The following is a 22,849-nucleotide window of genomic DNA, read 5'->3' as shown; positions in this document are numbered from 1 at the left end:
ATGGAAAATACTAAGTACCTCCATTTTATTAAAATATTTACTTTTTCTTTTTTAATTTGGGTGTGTATTTATAACAACGATGTGGTAATATAATATTACTTAGTATTTTTTCTTTTGTTTATAAATTTTATTTTTAAGAATAACATTTTCTTAGTACAGAAATATATATTCTTATGAATTGTAAATATCTAGGCTCTTTTATTTAGGCTAACTGTGGCAAATCAACAGATAAGACGTACTCGCTAGAGGCCATTCATGTTTAACAATTAATAGACTGCTATCAGGGGTTGGATTGAATGTAAAATGAACTGCAGTTACATCGGATGACAACGAATACACTAAATTAAAGAATGAAAGGAATGATTTATATAAAAATAGTGAAGGTCCTAAAACCGGAAGAGAAAAAGTAAAAGAAATTTTGTTAAAAACGAGGGAAGGAATGGATTACCTAAGAGAAAAAAGAATATTCTTAATATAATGGATGCCTTTTTTGAAAAAAATATATTCAACCTTTTAGGTCCCATAGATATAATTATAAATAATGTAGAAATTAATAAAAAGTTTGAAAGAAATATAATAAAAAATAAGGGGGATTTAGGAATTTCTACCACATTATTTATTTATTTTTGCAGGATTAGCACTTTTTATTATATGGATTACATTAGTTTCACATTGCGATTATGGAGATGTAAAAACAATGATTGCAAATTTATCAAGTACACTGTACCATATAATTTTTATATTTTTAATTTCTCTGATGGTTTTGAGTATATTAGTTTTTATTTATATTTCTATAAAAACTGTAAAATATGAAAAAATAGGGGGAAATAATTGTAAATGTTGTTATAATATTGTTAAATCCTTTAGTAAGAAATACATTTAATATGAAATATGAACATTTGTAGAATCCTTAAAATTACTGAATGCATAAGAAAAGTACATACAGTTATAAAAGTTTTATAACACCAAATACATATATATAACTGTTTTAGTATAAAATATAAAAATATGTATATTTAATATTTTGTGAATATGAATGTTTTATTTTTTAAATTTATCTTTAAGGGAGTTGTTTGAACATAATATTTTCGCATAAAAGTTATATGTGTATGTAAATGCATTTGTATACGAAATATATGCATGTTCCATAAATTTAATATAAAAAAGCAAATTTAGTATATTTTCTTTAAAATAATGGAAAATTAAATTTTATTTTTATTAAACAGTGCACTTACCTTGGTTTTATTACCCTTACGTTCATTTAGTCTAAAATGTTTGCTTCCTGACTTAAATGTATTATCTGCTCCATATTGATTGTTTATATCTTTCACTGTATTTAAAAAAAAAAAAAAAGAGTATATATTTTTTGGAGAGTTTGCAAAGAGAAAATTTAATTAATTTTAATTATAAATATTATTATGATAAATGTCCTACAGTACGTATTTAAGACAAAACTATTTTTATTATATCTTTTAATTATTAAATATTTTATGTATGAAATTATAGATATGTGATTAAATAATATTGTTTTTAACAATGAATTAATTACAGATAAATTCTATTTTGGAAAAATATAATTTATTTCATCTAAATATGATCTATATATACTTAATATATTGTATATTAAGAATTTACTTTATTTTTATTGGAATTAATGAAGTATGCATTATAATAAAATATTATATATATGTATATTCCACATTTAATTTTATTTTTTAGTTAATATTAAAAATTTAAGTACCTACTAAATTTCTTAATTTTATATATATATTATATATTTGTAAGAAATAATTATATTATATATATTGCAAATAATTATAAATAAAAATTACCGTTTATAATGGAAACAGCTATATTATTCATAGCACATTTTTAAGAAAAGATAACATAGATGCTTAAGGTCTCTATGTATATTCTTTTTTACGGGACATAGTGTGTATGATTATAGAAAGTTTATTGTAAATTTTTTTTTTTTTAATTTTTTATTCTTATTTTTTTTTTATATATATATTAAAATTCATAAGATTAAATACATATATGAAAATTAATATATATTTTTTTAACTTCATTTGAACTATATCTTTTTATAAAAGCTTTTTAAATTTATGTTAGAGAAAAAATAAAAATACCTTATATAAATTTGTGGTTGGTAAGAATGTAATATGACATATACAATAGTATATTAGATATTTTAATAACATATCTATGTATAAATAAACATGAATTTTAAAATAAGGAGAAATTAAAAAACGATTTAAATTTTTTTTTTTTTTTTTTGGACTTATTAACTAATAATATGCGCATCATATCTTAAATGAAAATTGTGAAAATGAACGTGATTATATGAAGTCATTTTAGTTTTTATATATTTTGTGGACCTGAAATAGAAATATTGAATTTGTAATTTAAAAAATTTAATAAAAAACTTTTATGTATCATAATAATAATATAAGTAATATAAAATTATCCATGATTGTAATTATCATCCTCGCAATACTACCTTGTGCAAAAAGTGTTTAAATTCTTTTTTTGCTATATTAAGAAAAGAATGAAAATAATTAATATATATAGTTCACTTATATTTTTTTTTATAAGTTGCATTAAAATAATCCATAGAAATTATATATTAATTTAAAACATTTTCCAATATAAGATAATATTATAATTTTAAAAAAACAGAGTACAAAAAAAACTAAGAAAAAAAAACAGGAATATATTTATATAATATAAATTAAATAATACTAAAATGAAAGAAAAATATATGAATTTCTAAAATAATAAAAAGTTAACAAGATCCAATGTAATAAATTGATACATTGATGTTATCCTATGTTTTGGAAATGAAATAGTGCATTGTAGTTTGTATTTAAATATTTATGTTGGAAAATGTCATTTACACAAATATTTTTTGAGAAAGATATATTCATTAATTTTTTGAATAGTGGGTTAATACATTTTTGTTGTAGTATATGTATATTATATACTTTAGCACTTACAAAGAAGAAATTATAAATTATTAACAAAAGTATAAGTAAATAAACGTGTATATGTCGTTTTTTAAAATTATTTATATGGGACATATGGTCATATATGGAATGTTACACATGTCATTAGAGTAATATATTGTATGAAGAATAGTGCAATATCATTTTATATATTAGTTACATGAACTATGATACTCATAATATACATATATTTTCATTGATGTGTTAGCGGAAATAAGAACTTAATACATATTTAAAAGTTTTGTACAATAAAAAGCGATAAAATTCATAAATTATATATTAACATATGATATTTTTTTTAGAAAAATAAAAACTTTTGTGGTAAACCGATGAAAAATAGAAGAATAATATAAAATTCTTATAATGTAATTATAACTTAAGCTTAATATTATATAAATTCCTGTAAACATTTATAAATAATGAATATTATTAATTCCTTCTGAGTATTGTTGTTCAATATGAAAAATGAAAATACCAATAAAGGGTTACATTTAAATGAAAAGTATGTGACTATAAAAAACGTAGGAATATACGTATAAGTGCTTGTGCAATAAATTGACTAACTATATTATATATTTTAAGGTTTATAAATGAGTTGATACAGTAGTTATAATACAATGAAAATATTTAAGAACTGTGTAACTGGAATAATAAAAAATTATTTGTAAATAAATAAATAAATAATAAAGTAATAAAAATTTCCTTTAATACACTTATTATAATTTTGTTATTTTTTAAAAATAATATTAATCTAGTAAGTACTATTATGTGCTATATATTATTATGATTTTGATCATATAATAAATTAAAAATATAATATATTGATATACAAGATTATTCCTAATATATTAACGATGAATAGGATATTATGTCAAGAAAGATAAGACAAATACTTTAAAATTAATATGAGTATATAAAATAACAAATTTATTTACGTTATAACTGAATAGCATATGAAAAAAAAAAAGAAAAATTACAATATAAAGAAAATTTTCATGAATACTTCTTTCATTTTATGATGATTATTAATATTCAGAAAAAGAAAATTAAATATATACAGATATGAAAACACCAAATGATAGGAATTTTAAGTAATTCTAAGTAATAATAATTCTCAATGAGATAATAGCTCCATATATAATGTAATGGAATAAAAATATAATTATGATTATTTTTTCTTCTGTAATTTTTTCAATTCAAAAAATTTTCTTTCGTTTTTTTTTAATCCATTAATTTTGTTTAGAAGATTGTATTATGAAATTTTTTAAATATTTGGTATATCTTTGTGTATATAATAAATTTATAATTATCGATTAAATATAACATTTAACTAATAAAAATATTAAGATACATAATATTTTTGTTTCTATATATATTTTTTATGTTAAAATATTTATTCATGTATGTTACATTTTTAATTTATTTTATTTTTTTTTAAATATGTACTTTGTAAGAGCATGGTATATGAAACAATAAAAAAAAAATTATAATTTCTAGAATTTTCTAAAAAAATAAATGAATGAAATTTTATTGTAATATTTATTATTATTATATCATATTAATTAATGAAAAATAATGTATATAATATTTATTTGTACATATATTTCAAACTGGATATTTTGTAAAATATTATCATTTTATCCATTAGAAAATTGTCATTTTTAATGTTGATGCTTGTTTCTCTTATTCTTAGTAAAAATAAATATTAATTTATATAAATGAACAAAATACGAATAAATAGTGTATTTATAAATTTATTAACTAATGAGGGATAATGAAATTTATTCAAAAGTAGAAGATATATGAAATATTATAAATTTATGATACATAAAGTGTTAATATTGATGACACTTTTTATAATATAAAAATCTTAATATATTATATAACATAAAATTGTCATTTATAATAATATATTTATTTATAAATTCATCTAAAATTAATTTATATGTAACGTTTTATAATTAATATAATGGAAATTTTTTTTTAAATATTACTTTTTTACTTATTCTTAAAGTTAATATTGTAGAATTATAAGTAAATACTTTTATAAAATACAGATTATATATATTAGATCTCCTAAAAAAGAAAAAAATTTGTGAAAATCATAATTGCAGTCTTAATATAAGGCAGTTTATACTATCTGCATTTATACTTTCTGTATTTTAAATAAAATTAATGTTATAGAATACAAAATAATTTTTGTATTTACTATGGTTAATAGAATATTAATTGAATACTATATTATTAAATAATTAAATTATATACTTTGAATATTTTGGAATGATTTCATGTTATTTTATTTTAATGAAAGTTAGATTTTTAGAAATACCTTTTATGATAATGTTTTTATAATAAATATTTAGGGTTATTATACTCTTTCAATATTATATCATGTATAAGAGTTATATAATTTTAATAATTATTTATGAAAAATAATGAATGATAAAAAAAAAAATTAAATTAATTAAAATTAATATAAAATGTCCTTTACAATTAGAAGTATATTATATTATATTATTGTTCATTTTTTTTAACTTACTATATTATAATATTAAAGATCTATATAATGGAAAAATTTATTAAGTTACTTTTATTAATTGAAATTGGTACCTTCTTCCTTTTATCATGGAAATATTATTTTTACAATGATGTAGTATGATAATAGCATTTTTGTCATTTGTATTATTCATATCTTCCGTGTTTTTTTATCATTAATAATTTTTTCTAGCGTGGTAATATTTACTACATTATATAATAAATTATCATTTTTTTTTGTAGTGTAAGTTTAAAAAATCTGTAATTGATTGCTGCAAACTTGGCAAAAAATTAGATACAAGACCTTATCGATTACTTGAACAATGTAGAAAGGAAAATATTTCGAATGATGTATGGTTAAAGGAAAAGATGCTATATAATGTAGGATGCGCAAAAAAAGATATATCTAATAGTAAAAAATTAACTAAAGATAAGAATAAACGAACAGAGGGAAACTTATTAGATAATTCAAGATACAATGTAAAGCCTGGTAAAATAAAAAAGTTTGCATATGTAATTGGAGATTCACATTTCGAAGAAGGAATGTCCAAGAAAAAAGAATATGAAAATGAATTTAGAAAAGTTGCAAAAGATGATTTGATGATTTTAAGAAAGAGAGTAAATAAAGCATACATTTTTCTTTATCTTTTACCTACAGTGCTTCTAATTGCTGGAATAATTTATATTACATTGGAAAAATTAAATGTTATCAGAGAGAAATTTTCTACAATATGGTCGAATATTTTAACAGTGGAAATAGTATTTCCATTGGCATTGTCCCTTATAGTTTTACCAGTATTTACTTATGTCTTAAAGAAAATTGTAAAATATAATAAGTTTATATATATAAAATCTAGACTAAGGTGTATGTATTACCCTTCTTTTCCTAAAATATTCTATTAAACCCCTTATTATTTGTAACTTTGTTGAGAGTCATATACAAATAACAAACATAATTATATATGTTTAACTTTTATAAATTCACCTTTATATATTTATTCTTTTTGTTAAGAAACTTTAAAAATATGCTACTATATTTCTTCTACGAATTTAAATATTTTTTTTTTTTTTCAATGCATATATTAAAGTATTATTTTTGCTTAATACATTATTACATCTTCATATATACATTTGTTAAATTAGCTAGTTTATTATGAAAAACGTATGTATTTGTTTTACAATGAATACATAATAGAACAATTCATATATTTTTATAAAATTTATGTTTTTTTTTATATTGGTAACTGTAAAAAATAGAATTATTTTTATTATTATGTTGTTCCGTCTTAAATGATCATTTTCTAATGTAATTAAAGAATATTATAATTTGTTTTAAATACAATATATATGATGGCTATTTTTTATAAGAAAACAATAAATGAAAGCATTTTGATGTAATCAAATATTTTTTCCTTTTTTTTATTTTACAAAAAAAACAATATATTTAATCTATAAAGTAATTTTTATAAAAGATTTGTTGTAAAATACTGTTAATGCAAAATTCTTTTTAGCAAATGTTTAGCTTTTTGCATAGTTTAAATAGGAAACCATAAATATATAGAAAAAATTATATCTTTATTAAATATAGGTAAATTTACAAGTATTTAATAACTTTGGTTTTCGAAATATTCACAATTAAAAGAAGTATTAAGATAATTAAATTTTTTGTTATTCTGCCTAATTATGCCATTTATTCAAATTTGAAAAAATATTTAAATATAAATTATTATAACGAAAACTTATAAATAAATATATTTTTTTTCTTATTTGTTACTTGATTAAAGGATTAAATTAATGAATTACATGTAATCATATATTAATGAATAAAATATTTTAATACTTTTTTTTGCTTTTTCATAATAATAAAAATTTAATTATGCAAATATATTTCTAAAAAGTTAAAATATCATTAGAGCAATGAATATAAATATATATTTTCAACAATTATATAATATGGGGTAAGTACATATATATATATATATATATTTCTAGAAAGTCTATTTCTTAATAAATTATGAATCTTTACTATATGAAACTAGCAACTAAAATACAAATGATATATTTGTATTACTGGATATATGGAATTATATGAAGACAATATTTTATGATGATATATGAAAAAATAAATAATTCATATATTATATAATTATATTTTCGGTATATTTTTTTTTTTACAATTGAATTTGTAATATTTTATGAACTTTCAAATTAATTTAATAAATTTATAAAATTAATTTTTTAGAATGAATACTTTTTGCTCACTATTTTCTAGACTTATATTAATTTATCAGGTAAATTTTATCTTAATTCAAAAAAATGGTATTATCTAAAGAAGCAGAACAAAATATTAAAAAATTTTACTAAGAATACTAATAAATTGTGGATTATAATCTAAAATAGTAACAGACATAATTATTATGAGGTTCAACAGGAAGCAAAAAATATAAACTAAGTCTATAATTAACGGTATAATAACGAGGATGAATATTTGTTGATCCTAAAAAAGTAAGGACGACCAACATTATAGATTTTTCTGAATGTTTTTGCTTATAATTTGCAGTAGCATTAATTTTATCTTCATAATTAAAAGAATCATATTTATTATTTGAGTTGAAATGGCATAAAATTGAATTATTTTTTGAGTAAAATTTTTCTAAATATTTGGGTAGGTTTTTATTGTTCTGAATATTATCATAATGTTCTAATATAGGAGATTTTTCTTTTAAATTATGTTCATAGTTGAATTCTACCTGTTCTTGAAATTCTGAGTTTACCATCAATAATTAAGTTCTTGAGAAGAAGCATCACAATATGTTGATTGGTTATCTTCTTGAAAATGATTATTAAGCTCTAATGTGTATGATTTTTTTTTTGAAACGTTTCTGTATTTTCGTTTTCTAAATCAATTATTATTTTTTTTAAAAGTTTAAATTTATCTCTCACCGATTATTTTATTTGAGTACTTAATAATTTGTTAAATTTAACATTTAATATGTTATTTTTGTACAATTCCTCATTCCTTACTATATCAGAAATGGTTTTCTAAAAGTAAAGGTTCATATTAAGAATTCAAAAAATGTATATTTATATATTATATGAATACAATTTTCTTCTCATATAGAAACACGAAATAAAAAGGAAAAATAAAAAAATTTTAGAATAACTATGATACTTCGTCAAGATATTTTAATGTCCATATTAGAAAAGAAAAAATAGAAACTTTAGTAAAAAAGATATGCATTTCTGTAATTTGCTTTTATAATGAATTTTTTTAAAGTTATTTAAACATAAGTAATAATTAAGGTATTGGATATATATAACATTTTCGATAATAATAAATAAATGGTTAATTTACGATTAGTTTTAATTATTTTCTATTATGTAATTTTAAGAAGTTTTCGGACTTTTTTTTTAAAGTAAATATAACCGCAGTACACATTGTGGCAAAAGACAAAATTATATTTAAAAAAAAAAAATTATAATTAAAAAAATTATATTTTAGTAAAAGTTATATTTAAGAATATGATTAATTCGTATTGTTCAAATAAAACAACTAAAAAAGGATTTATTAAGTATATAAAGGACAAAATTACATAAATATTACAGTTCATCATACAAATATTTTATTTTAAAAATATAAGTATATATTAGTATACTATAAATTAATAAAATATTAATTTAATAAGGGTGCATTATGGGATAAAATTCTATTATTGAAATACTCATTATAATACTTTAGAAAAATATTTTTAGAACTTACTTGTTAAAATCTGTTACAAAATATATAATAAAAATCTTTTAGTAATTATGCACTAATTATCTAAATGTACTATTTTTGAAAATTAATTTTAATAAAAATTATTAAAATGTAGAAAGAATAAATATAATAGTAACAACATTATAATATATTACATATATTTACAATATGTATAGAATGAGTTTTATATATAATTTTATTTAAATTATTAAAAATTTAGTTAACACTATATAATTATTTAAAATGTATATATTTTAACTTTTATCTTATATATAATATATGTAATATTTATTCTGTATAATAATTTAACAATTAGCTCTATTAATTCTTTGCGGATAGTATATATTTATATGAGAAGCCAATAATTCCTATAATATAGTTATATAAAGAATATTAAAATTACAGTATTTGAGTAAATATTATACTTTGTTTTATGAGTGTTTTATAAATATAAACGGGATATGATATGACAGTAAAAGAAACAATTAAAATAAAGAGTGTATTTTAAAAATAAAAATTTCCCTTTTTTTTAATATTTTGTGGTACTGTGTATATACTGTATTTTTTATTTCAAGTTTTTTTTTTTTTTTTTTTTCTTATTAAGGTTATATGTTTATTAAAAATTTTATGTTTACTTTTTCAATTCCAAGGCTATTAGCAAAAAAAATTGAAAAATTATAGTGAAATATTTTTTAAAATTGTTTCGGTGAAGTTTTCAAAGAATGATTTTTTATTTCATGATATAAAATTTAGTACAAAAAAAAAAAAAAATTTTGAAAGAAGTTATATCTTAAATTTATATGAAATATTTTACTTATTTATTTTCGTATTATAATTTTTTTTTTTGTTCTACATTTACTTTTACAACAAATAATAAAAATTTATTCGTAATTTATACAATTTTTTTTTTAAAATAAGTTTTTACAAACTTAGAATTAAAAAGTATTTAATGTAATAAAGAAAAGAAAAAATTTAGCAGGTGTTATTATTTTTAGTATGATGATAATACGGAAATGATAAAAAAATATATAAGAAAAAAAAGAAAAAAATATATATAAAAAAAAGAAAAGTTGCACCTTTTCCTTCATATGTGTGCTTTTATATACACATATATATAAAACAAAAAAAATAATAAAAACCAAATATTTGTTATTATAAAAAACTAGTGAACATTTGTTTAGAAAAAAAATATTTATCAGGTAAATACTTATCCTTGAATAGATTTAAATAAAAAGAAAATAAGATAATAAAGTTTGTTTTTAATCTTTTAGTTATTTTATTTCCATTTTACTTTATTTTATTAGCTTTATGCATTTCTTAATTATACGTTAATTTGTTTGATATTAAAAACAAAATAAACTACAGAGTTCCATGTATATATATATTTATGTTTATTTATTAGTATAAAAAGTAAAATAAAGTAAAAATTAAATACCAAATTGGTTGAAAATATTGTAGATTTCTAAATTTATCTAAAATGAAAATATTACTTGTACTTTTATTGTATTTAAAATATATAAAATAGATAATATTGATGTGTTCTAAAAAATTAAATTTAATTTAGCATTTATACATACTGTAAAAATTTGAGTAATCCATATAAATTTTATCCTATAAATAAGCAGAAAACTTTGTTTAGTTTTATTATGTTGATGTGTTAGGCGCTTTATATGAAACGGAATCATAACATGATATTATAGTTATATAAGGTAGAAGCAGAAATAGTGATATATTTGTATTTCAATTAAACATAGTCTGTTTTAAGAAAAAAAAACAAAAGCTAAGAAAAAAGACACACAAAAAATTTTTTTAAATATATTTTTTTTAATTTTAATAAAATAATTATTTTTTTTTTTTTAGATTTAAATGAAGATAATTTTTTTATTATTAAAATTATTTTTTATAAAAATATAGCCTTTTCAGTAAAATTTTTAATTGGTTACTCTTCTATGTAACTAATTTTTATAGATTATATTTAAAACATCTTACGTTTGTGTTACATTAGTAAATATATAAGGATATATTACTACATAATTATTGTATTTTTTTCTTTTTTTATTTTATTATTCAATACACAATAAGTACGTAAGTATATATATAGTATATAAAAAAATTTCGATAAATTAAAAACAATATGTAAAATGTTATAAGAGGCTAAATAAAAATTTCTATTTAAATAGAAGTATGAACTATATACTAAACACTTTCTTCAGTATTAAATTAACGAATACTATAGAGAAATGGAGTAAAGAATAAAATTAAGTTCCTCCTTATAATAAAAATTTATTAATTTGCCTTTTTACATGAATTTATCACATATACAACGATATGATATAATAACAATGTCTATATTTTTTCTTTTACTTTTTGTTAATTCATTTATTTATTTTTTTTTTTTTTGCTTCATTTTTGTAAAATAAATTTTCTTATTACGAGGTAAAATAAATTGTGAGTTGATCAATTATATTTAAAGTCTTGTTTTTAGATCCTGATCAGTAAAACTATGCAGCATGGGAACTAAAGGGACACTTTTTGTATCACAAAAGTGCTATATTATTGACACAATACATAATAGAATTTGAAGAAAAAAATATAAATTTGAAAAAAAAGATGTCATCAAATGATGAATAAGGAAATAAAAAAATAAAAAAATAAACCTAAGTTAGAAAGAATTAGAGAAAATATTAATTTAAAAAAAATACAAGTACTAATTAAATTAAAAGATATAAGGAATAACTTAAATCAAAATAAAAACGATTAAAACATATATTAAGGGCTGTAAATGGGAATAATTTTATTTCTAAAAAAATAAGTTCTAGATAAAAAGCTCTTAATGAAACTAGGAAATATATTTTGTAATTTTCGTATTTGATATAATGTGGTATGTAGGTGAATATAAAAAAGACCGATATTTAATTAAAATATTTGTAATGAAATAAATTTATTTAATTTACAAATATTACTTATCTTACTACTATTGAAATTATAAATCTTATTTCCTTGTTTTATAATTCCAGTGTATGTAGTTTTAATATACTCTAGTATATGTGGTGTAATATTTACGTATCTTTACATAGATACTCTAAAATATTATCTGTCAAAAACAAGGAGAGTTATAACTATTTTTAAGCATAATATAATCATTACAGAGTTTGAAAAAATTTATTGCAATTTTAGTAATAATATATCCTTGAAACATACTGAGGAAATATGTAATCATTATGAAATAATTAAGATATCCTTAAATATTCGGATATACAATAAGAGGATTAATATATATTCTTAAATTTTAGTATAATTCGGATATATTTCCTTTCTATTTGTTTTTTATAGTATTTTTTTAAAGATGTCTAAATGTCCTTATTTAATATATATATATATATATGAACTTAATAATACTATTTATTTGTAATATATATATTTGCTTAACAAGTTAAATATTTAAATAATAAATCTAAATTATTTATAAATGATACTTTTATTTGGATTAATATGAATAATTAATTCAAAATGATATAAATATTTTTATTAGATATAAAATTCAAAAAAACTATTTAAGTAAAATTAAATAATCCTAAACATAAACATCTAATTAGTTAAATAAAAATAGAGGAAATTTTTATTAAATAAAAAGTTATATGTTTACATAATTTTTATCCTTATATATTCTTTATAATTTATAGCATTCTTTATGAAGATATAACTTTATGTTTCTTTATATAAATGCAAATTGCTAATATACAAAAAATTAAGGGATAGTATAGTACTAGAATATTTTATGGTTATGAACTAATAATTTTTCTAAATAGTTTTTAATTATACAAATAACATATATAAATAAATATCCTACACATATATGAAAAAATGAAATTATAAAATAATTATCTTATTTTAGTTCAGTGTCATAGGATAGTATGAAAAGTATTGCATAAATAAAAATATAATATGTTTTTAATTTATTATTTGTTTTATATAAATGTAATTTAACTTGTTAAATTAATTTGAGTTTATTATTGCATAATAAAAAAAAATATATTTAATAAACATTATTTTTATAATTTTCGCAATTACCTAAGTATAACAAATAGTAAGGTAAAAAACAAATAGAATATAAATATTTTTACTTTTATGGGTTTATATCAAAAAAAATATAATTTATTCAATATAGATTTGTTGTGTAAATTTTATAAAATAATATTTGATCTTGTGTAATCATTTATAAACAAATAAAAAGTAAATGTAACTTTTTTTAGTTCATAAAATCTTCCAACAAAAAAATTATATGTCAATTATTATCATGAATTTTATTATATATTATGCTTAACATTTCTTAACGATACTATTTTATATTGTAAGTAATTTTAGTTAAAATTCCTTAACTTAATATAATAATTAACGGTGTTTGTTTATAAATTTTACTTTTACATTTTTATTTTATTTTTATTATTAATATTTTTAGAGAAGATAAAACTTTTATCTTTAGGAAAAAAAAGAACAAGAAAATAAGAAAAATTACTGAATTCTTAATTTTTAAAAACTTACTCTTAGTAATAACTAATAAATTGCATTTATATAAATTATATAATATTTATAAGGTTCTATTTCAATTATTACATAAATAATTATATAACCAGTCATTTAGATTTCTCTTTTTATAATATAAAATTGTTTTTAGGTGTTTTCAATTAAAGAATACAAAATTTAATATAATAGTGCATAAGTGTTCAACATATCCGTGATATATCTTATGCCTATCTTATAATATATGGAACAGCGAAAAATTTTATGTTATTTTTATTTTTTATCTCACTTCCTATACTTAGTATTAAATTTCATATAATACTTTAAGTTTTTTAATTATTAAATAATGTTTGAAAATTATAATTACTCACAGATATATTTTCTGATAGGAATATAATAATAAAATTATAACGTTTATTCCTAATATGTATGTCCATGTGCGTATTTACGATATATATATATTTAATATTTTAAATATAACTAATTATTAAACATCAAAAGATCAATATTATTTTATTTCTAAAAGGTACAAATAACAGAAAATTTTAATTCTTCAATAAGGAAATATATATATGTATATATATTTATTTCATACATTTATTAATTAAATTCACTGTACCAAAACTTACTGTAAAAATATTACTTTTTCTACAAATAAAATTATTGCAAATATTTATTAAAACATTTTTAAAATAATCTTTTCTTTATTAATGTTTATATTTGTACTTTATTTATGAAATTTAATACTTTTCTAAAAATAAAAAAAATAAAATTTATTCTTTAAATGATAGTATACTTTTATTAGTATTTACGAAAATTTCATGAATTTTTTACTATCATAAAGACAATATAAAATTAAATAATTGCAACATTAATGGAAAAAAGAATATTTTTATTTTATTTTAAACTCTTATACTTCTTCTATATAATTGGTCAAGTTTTAGTTACTATAATGTGCTATAATAATATCGCCCAAGAATTTTTTTTAATATTAATTGCTGCTTCATATTATGTATATATATAATAATAACAATAGTACCTTTATGAGTAAATAAGTATATCATATGGTAAATAGTTAAAATATTTTATTTTGCTAGTAGTGTCATTTAATAAATCTTTAGATAATGTGATTAGAACCCATAGAATTTTTTATTCGTAAACTAATATTCTATTGCAAGAATATGTTATGTAGATAGAAAATGTAGAATTAAAAGTTACGTTATCTGGAATTGAATATTATGATTCATAAAATAAGGACGATAAAGATGAATCAAAATTTGATGGAAAATGAGAATTTATAAATAAAGAGAAAACATGAGCTTCATCCAAATGTTTAGGAACTAAATTCACGTCAATTATATGTAAACCATTTGCAGAGATATATAATTTCTTTGAAAAGGTAATATATAGGGTATTTAGTCCTATATATAAACATAGGAGATATACGGATTATACCGAGAAAGAAGGTTTAAAACATTTAGAATATAAAAATATAGCTCTGATATTTTTACTACCTGTAATATCATTTTAAATGGTATTTCGATTATTTATATTATGTCCTTATTATGTAAATATTTTTTTCAAGTGACGTAGAAATAAAGGCGGTTTCATACGAATTTGTGATATATCATGATTATTCGGTTTTATATTTGCGAGCATTTTTGAGTATTTCATTGGTTATTTATATTCTTGTAAAATATTTAAAATACAAAATTGATATTCATCAATGAAGTTTAAACGTGGATATAATAAATATGTTAGCTTTAAAAAAACTTTTTTCGAATTACTTATAAAGATCTACTTTTTGATTAATGATATTATGTTCTCAACTAAATTTTTAATTGTACGCACATAAAATTATTTGTGCACACTACATTATGTACAAATATATAGTGACACAAAAAGGTAAAAAAATATATATTAAATATTCACAGCAGTTCACATTTTTATATATTTGTTTTATTAATATGGTTTGCTCTTACGAGGTAATTTGCTGTCCACACTCGTAACAGCTATATACATAAATATTTTGTGTTTCATTGTAATGTTAAATAGATATTACTCAATATTTATAAGAAAAATATGAGCAACGTATGAAAGAATTATGTATATGTATGTTTTACGTAAGTTATTATTATAAGTTACATGGGCTCATTTAATTTGATTTATTGAATTACAATTGATACAGCTTATTGAATGAAACAATTTATACTTTTAGGAGTCATAATTCTTCTTACATTTTTTATGGTTGTAATGATTATATAAAGAATTTATTAACAATTCTATTATATATTAATTTTAATTTAGAAGTATACTAGATTTTTTATTTTAATAAAAATAAATATATGTATTATATTTTCTGTTAATGTGTATGTTTTATGCAAGTGTAAGATTAACAAATATTCTTTGCAATATATTATTATGAAAAATATGTTTCAAAACAAATTGCATATAAATATATTTTTAATGGATTTGTAGAACATTTGCAAAGTTAATATTGAAAATGTGAATAGTAGCTAATATTTTTTTACTTTTAAGAATGAGTCATTAATTGCACTTTATCAATTTTAATATTCATGAAAATGTATAATTACATAAAGGAAAAAATTCTGTGTATGACTACATAACTTGCATAGAGTTTAGATATAAATCTGTTTTATAAGCATTAATTGTATATCTAATATAAACGAAATTTTATAATAAACAAATATTATACTTTTTTATTTTTGATAGCATTGAGCGAATAAATTTATGAGGCACAGTTCTTATAGTTTAAGTATCTATAACAGAACACTAATTAATTTTGTTCTTTCTTAAACAATATGTACTTTATAAAAGTCGATCATAAACTTATAATAAAATTGAATAAACCATTAAACAATATGTAAATAAATTTTAAGTTATATGCATTTTTTCTATAGCTTTATTTTAAATAAATTATTATTTATACATTTGTGCTACTGTGTATTTTTTTCTATAAATATGTTTGTAGAAGTAATAGGATCCAAAATATGAACGATAGGAAAAGGTGTTTAACTTACTATCTAGATAATTTTTTTATAATAGTAATACTTCTTTAACTATTGTACACTCAAGTAAAAGTATATTCACGTTATAAATATATTATGCTATTGTAACTTCTGTGATCATTGATATATTATAATTAAAATATAAGATATATGTTGTATAGAATTTTTAATTATATAAGAGTAAATTACCGTGTTTTTGATGCAGTGCGTTCGTGAATTTTTGAAATGATTGATTACTAATTTTATTAAAATAGTTTTTTCGTAAATGCAATTTTAATTAACACATTAAAATCTGTATTTGATAAATTAATAGTATAATATTTAAATTTCAAATTTCATTTTTTAAACATTGAAGGAGCTTGTGCATTTCTTTTTTTTTATATATAAATATATTTGTCTATATATAAATTCAGATTAATATAAGCAGATATTCACTAAAAAAAGTCGAACAACATACTTATAAAAATTTCATTATATTTTTTAGTTTTTTTTGTTTTTTTAAATTATTATATTTTTCAAATATTTATATTCAATTAAAAACAAATATATATATGCATTAAGTCGAATTAAAACAATTTAATTTAGAAACATTTATATACATGAAAATTATATAAACATTTTAATTTGAAATCTTAATGATACTAAAATAAACAGTAATTTCTTATTTTCATTTAAGATGAAGAGTGTTTCATAGATTAGGTAGCTTATTATATATTTGATTTTTTATATATATTATAGATTACAAAAAAGTGGAATCTTTATAATGAATATAACAGTTACTGTTGAAAAAATATAGCTACTTTTTCATTTATTATAATTATTATTTTATTTTTGTAATATTTAATATTATTTATGAATTACAAGATGCTTTTGAAAAACATAATATTTATATAATTATAATTATATATAGGAATATATCATTAATATTTGCAGGGATTTTCTTCATATGTAAATCGATACATTATCCATATTTTAAACTTTCTACATTTGATATACTATATAGACTCAATATTTAAGAATTCGGTGAAGTAAAATATATACCTTTTATTTTATTTTGAAAATAGTTTTAAAAAATAAATATTTCTAAAATATACTGTATTAACTAATTAATTTATATATTTTGGATATTTATGTATGAATACATATTATTGTATTTTAATTTAAGTTACTTCCTTAAAAACATATTTAAAACTTAAATTCTGTAATGTATATTATAAATTATTTTTTTTAATATATAATGTAATAACATTATAGTTATATACATTCTATTAGGTTTTTACGAATATATAATAAAAAATATTGGAAAAGTAAATATAGGAACTTTTTCATTATAAGTTCATTATATTAATATCAATTATTTGTTTATTGAGTATATTAGAATATTAAAAATATAAATCATGGAACAATATATTAAAATAATACTATTTATTAGAACTGCTACGTTTATACTTTTATATTGGATATACCATTTTAACAATAATAAAGTATAATAATATTATTTATGGGTATTCTGTGTTGTTATTATTTATCTTATTTTATATTTTTAAATACTCTTTTTTAGTGTAATATATTATTTATTAATTTTAATAATAAATATTTACCTATTTTTTTAGTTTGCTTTTAACAAGCATTCTGATGAAAAATAGAATCTTGGTAGAAACATATGGTTAAGAAATTCTCGATTATTGGTGACACATAAGCAAGAAATGAATACAAATATTTTAGGTTTAAAAAGAAGATATACCAATTACTGGAGAGAAGGAGAAGGGGAAAAACAAAAAATCGAATAGAACATCATTAAATAATGGGAGATTCTATACAGAAGTTATAGATTATAATAATGGAATGTTTAATGAAAAGCATTTCCATTTTGAAAAAAAATGGATAAGAAAAAAAAAATTATGATAAATTTCTTGAAAAAAATAGAACAATTTATGATATAGCTTTAAAAAAAACAAAGTTTAGAAGTTACGGATTTGGAGTTGCTCTATTTTTTCTTTTATTTTTCCTGGGAATAGGATACACAATGTTAGAAGCATTTGAACAGTTTGTAGAAGCAGGGAAAGAGTTCATAAAGTTATTTTCTGAGGATATGACTACAAAAGCAGGACCCTATGTTTTTCCTATATTATTTAGTGTACTTATTGTTATATTATCTATAATTATTATAATAGTGATTCCTAAGATTCTAAAAAATAATGAAAAATATATAATAATTAAGTTGATTTCTGAGTAAAAGAATAACAGGAATAATTTTTTTCTCTAATATTTTATTTCATATTATTATAACTGTAATATTTTTGGTGATTTACTAAGAAAGGATAGGTATAATAGATTATGTTTTATAAAGGAATCAGCATATATGTGATTTTTTTGATACTCAATAATATTAAAATATGTTTTTAACTGTTTGTGAATTTGATTTTATTAATATTTAAAAATGAGCGTTTTAAAGTATACTTCACTTTAATTATATATAATTGGCTAATATATATATTTATGTGTAAAGAGAGTTTTTTAGAAAAGCATATTTTTTTACGTTAAAATTCATATACGTAATATAAGAATTCATATAATATTAAACAAATTGTCTATCAGTATATATTTGATCTATATGAAATGATACTTTTTATTTTTTATCTTGTTCTAGTAAAAATTGAATATTTTACCATTTTATCCATAAAATTTATTATTAGTTTTGAATTAAAAATAAATGTGTATCATTTATTATTTAATGAGGAGAAGTACATTTATTTTGTTGCATTGATCTGTATATATATATATTTTTGACCAAAGAAAAAACTTTTAATTATTATATAAAATATGTGTTATGAATAATATGTTATAGGACATAATTATTGAATAAAGTTTTATAATATACTTTTAATTTTGTTTGCATTATAAAAATTTAAATTTATCTAGAATTAAATATATTATTATTATATATAGATTATTTATAATTTCTTACTAACTTAATGATTTTATATTTTTACAATTAAATGAACAGATAAAAACCTATATTATTTTATTATTGTGCTTAGTTGTGGTGTTAATTCAATTTCACAAAAATGAATTAAACATATAATATAATTAAATATGTGAATAAATAAACTACGTATCTTAGTTATTTTTTATTATATATAAAGTGTTAATATTCTTTAAATATGCACTATAATACATATAATTTATGTCGAGAAATACTAGATATTTTAGGTTTATAATTAACATTTTTTAATTAATATTAAAAATGAAAAAGCTTTTTTTTTTTATACATAACTCATAAATACAGCTTTAGATGTAGTATTAGAGTTTTTCGTATTTCTAGTATATATATTTTATTTATTACTGTAATTTTTAATTTTAGTTGCAATTGTATGTACTACTTTATTAGTTTTATGTATTGTTATACTGTTCTGTTAAATAAGAAGATATTTACAATATCCGTTTTATTATTACACTTACATACATAGTAGAAAATTTTATTCTATTTTACAAAAGTTACTTGAATATTTATGATACATTAAATTAATAAGTAAAAAAAGTATGAATTTTTATTATAAATAAAATTGAGAGATATATTAATGTTCCAAGTTTATTATAACAGTAATAACTTTAGTGGAAGTATTTGCGTATATATTTTTTATTTTTTTATTATTTATTTTTATCTTATTTATTCTAAATTATTATATTCATTTAAAATAAAAATTTAAATAGAAGAATTTAAGAAAATTTTAATTACATAAACCTATATATATTGAATGTAATTAAAAATTATAATTTTCAAAAATAATTGTACAAAGATAGAATTTTGTAATATATTTGCCTTGAAAATATAAATTGTTTTGTAGATTTGGTCGTACCATTTAAATGCAAATTGTTAAATATATTATATACCATTATATAATGTTAGTATTATAGATATGATATGATAAAATATTGTACAAAATGTAGCTTTCTATATTTATCATTAGAACTATTATAATAATTTACATTTTATTTGAAATCATATATTTTTCAAAAATACAATATTTATAAAAATTAGCATTATTAATAGAAAAATATCGTTGAAATTAATTATTATTTTCCTAATATATGGAACAAAGTATTTTCTATATTCTATACTATATATAGTCTATATATTCTTAAACATATGCATTCTATGTTCTAACTAAAATATATATTTAGAAATATTAAGATATATTATATTCTCTTTTCATTTCATTTTTAAAAAAATTAAATAAAAAAAATTATACAACCAATATACCGAAATTATATGTTTTTTCGAATATTTATGAAACAGATCAAATTATTATATTTTAATTGTATCATTTACTAAAAAATAAAACTAAGATAAAAATTTTATAATATATTTAAAAATTATTTTTATTAATCTCTGTTCTAAAAGGTATTCTAACTATATACATTTTATTGATTCTTCACCAAAAAAAAAAATAATGATAAAAATAAAAATTTATGTAAATAACTATAGTATGTTTTATCATTAATGAATATTATATTATTTTTAATATAGTCTTTACTGAATATATTAGAATATAAAAATAATATAAGATGGAACGAAAAATTATGTTACTTTTATTAATTAAAATTTATGCGTTAGTACTTTTACCCTGGGCATTACATTTTAAGAATGATGTAGTATGATAATATTATTTGAGCATATTTGGATTATTAGAATTTATAATATTTTATTTTTACTAATAAGTTTTTTTTGAATAAAATATACTATTCTTTAAATAACAAATATTTACTTTGTTTTTTTAGAGTATATTTATAAAATCCCAGTATGAAAACTACAACCTTGGTAAAAAATTAGAAAATAGGAGATATAGGACACTATCAAAATATAAACAGGATATGTATGTACATAATACATGTTTAAAAGAAGATATAAAAAATTATGTATCAAACGAAAAAAAAGATGTAACTGATATTGAAAAAAAGGTAACAACACAAAAAGAAAAGTTAAATACAGTGTCATCAATGATTGAAAGAGGCCATAAACAATATATAAAAAATAAATCGTGTATGTTTGAAACAAAAAAATATTTTCATATGGAAAAAAAAATATTTAAAGAACTTGATTACATAGATTTTCTTAACAACAACAAAACAATTAGTAATAAAATTTTCAGAAAATTGGTTTTAAAAAAATACAGAGTACGATTCGTTTTACCTTTATTCTTTGTCTTATGTTTATTAGCCTCAATAATATTAGATTTTTCTTGTGGCGTAGGACTTATTCAGGGTTTTATTGAATTATTGAAACACCCTTTTGTTGGTTGGTTGAGACCATTGCATAAAGCTTTAAAGGAATCCTCGTTAAGTTTTCTGTTCGAATCCCTTAAAGGATTGGATGAGACCAAAAAGAAATTAGTTGATGGTGGTCTACATAAATTTTATGTAACAAGTTTTTTGTGTTATATGATATATTTAATACCTTTCTTAATATTAACTTTCACCCTAATATTTATGGTTGTTTATTACCATAAAAAAGTTAAAAAATATCAAAAAATTAAGTTTAGAAAAAGGTAAAACATATCTTTAGAAATATGTTTCTTTATTTAAAGAAGTCTTTAATGAGAAATAATATACATGTAATAACTTATTCTATGTTTAATAGACATACTCAGTATTGCTTAAATTTTATACATGTTTACATATATACCTATCTTATTTGATATACATCTGTTAAAAAGTATGTTCTTAGTTTTTTTGTGAAATTAAAAGTTTTAATATTTTAAATTGCATATAATGAAATATTTTCTGTCTTTAATTAAACGTTACAACATATTATATATATTTGTGCATTAAACAGATTTCTATGAAAGATATATTTTTCTGCATTAAAATTTCTAAATAATAGAATAATTCAGATAATTTAATTGAAGTTATATGTTAATTTATATATGAATTATAAGAAATGATACTGATTGTTTTTCACAAAGTTTCAGTCTAATATTATTATTTGATAACACAATTAA

General features: G+C 18.2%; 2 protein-coding genes and 3 pseudogenes across 2 annotated transcripts, besides 3 other annotated features; 4 read left to right on the top strand and 1 right to left on the bottom strand.

Moving 5' to 3' along the window:
- Positions 1–883, top strand: PmUG01_01012200 (annotated as a pseudogene).
- Positions 1–883: a sequence feature (Plasmodium exported protein, unknown function, pseudogene).
- A 4,688-nt stretch (positions 884–5,571) lies between these two features.
- Positions 5,572–6,443, top strand: PmUG01_01012100 (Plasmodium exported protein, unknown function; the record flags this gene model as incomplete). The annotated part of the gene is made up of 2 exons (XM_029007421.1): positions 5,572–5,658; positions 5,784–6,443. 2 exons carry the CDS (start codon positions 5,572–5,574, stop codon positions 6,441–6,443), a joined length of 747 nt encoding a protein of 248 aa, XP_028859927.1.
- Positions 6,444–7,924: 1,481 nt separating this feature from the next.
- On the bottom strand, positions 7,925–8,781 carry PmUG01_01012000 (annotated as a pseudogene).
- Positions 7,925–8,781: a sequence feature (Plasmodium exported protein, unknown function).
- A 9,463-nt stretch (positions 8,782–18,244) lies between these two features.
- Positions 18,245–19,083, top strand: PmUG01_01011900 (annotated as a pseudogene).
- Positions 18,245–19,083: a sequence feature (fam-m protein, pseudogene).
- A 2,333-nt stretch (positions 19,084–21,416) lies between these two features.
- On the top strand, positions 21,417–22,400 carry PmUG01_01011800 (fam-l protein; the record flags this gene model as incomplete). Its single annotated transcript, XM_029007410.1, has 2 exons — positions 21,417–21,503; positions 21,630–22,400. The coding sequence occupies 2 exons, from the start codon at positions 21,417–21,419 to the stop codon at positions 22,398–22,400; spliced, it is 858 nt and encodes a 285-aa protein (XP_028859926.1).
- Positions 22,401–22,849: the final 449 nt, after the last annotated feature.

The sequence above is a fragment of the Plasmodium malariae genome (genome assembly GCF_900090045.1).
Source record: "Plasmodium malariae genome assembly, chromosome: 1".
NCBI lineage: Eukaryota > Apicomplexa > Aconoidasida > Haemosporida > Plasmodiidae > Plasmodium > Plasmodium malariae.
Note: the sequence above shows the minus strand (reverse complement) of the source record. Positions and strands in the feature narration are given on the sequence as shown.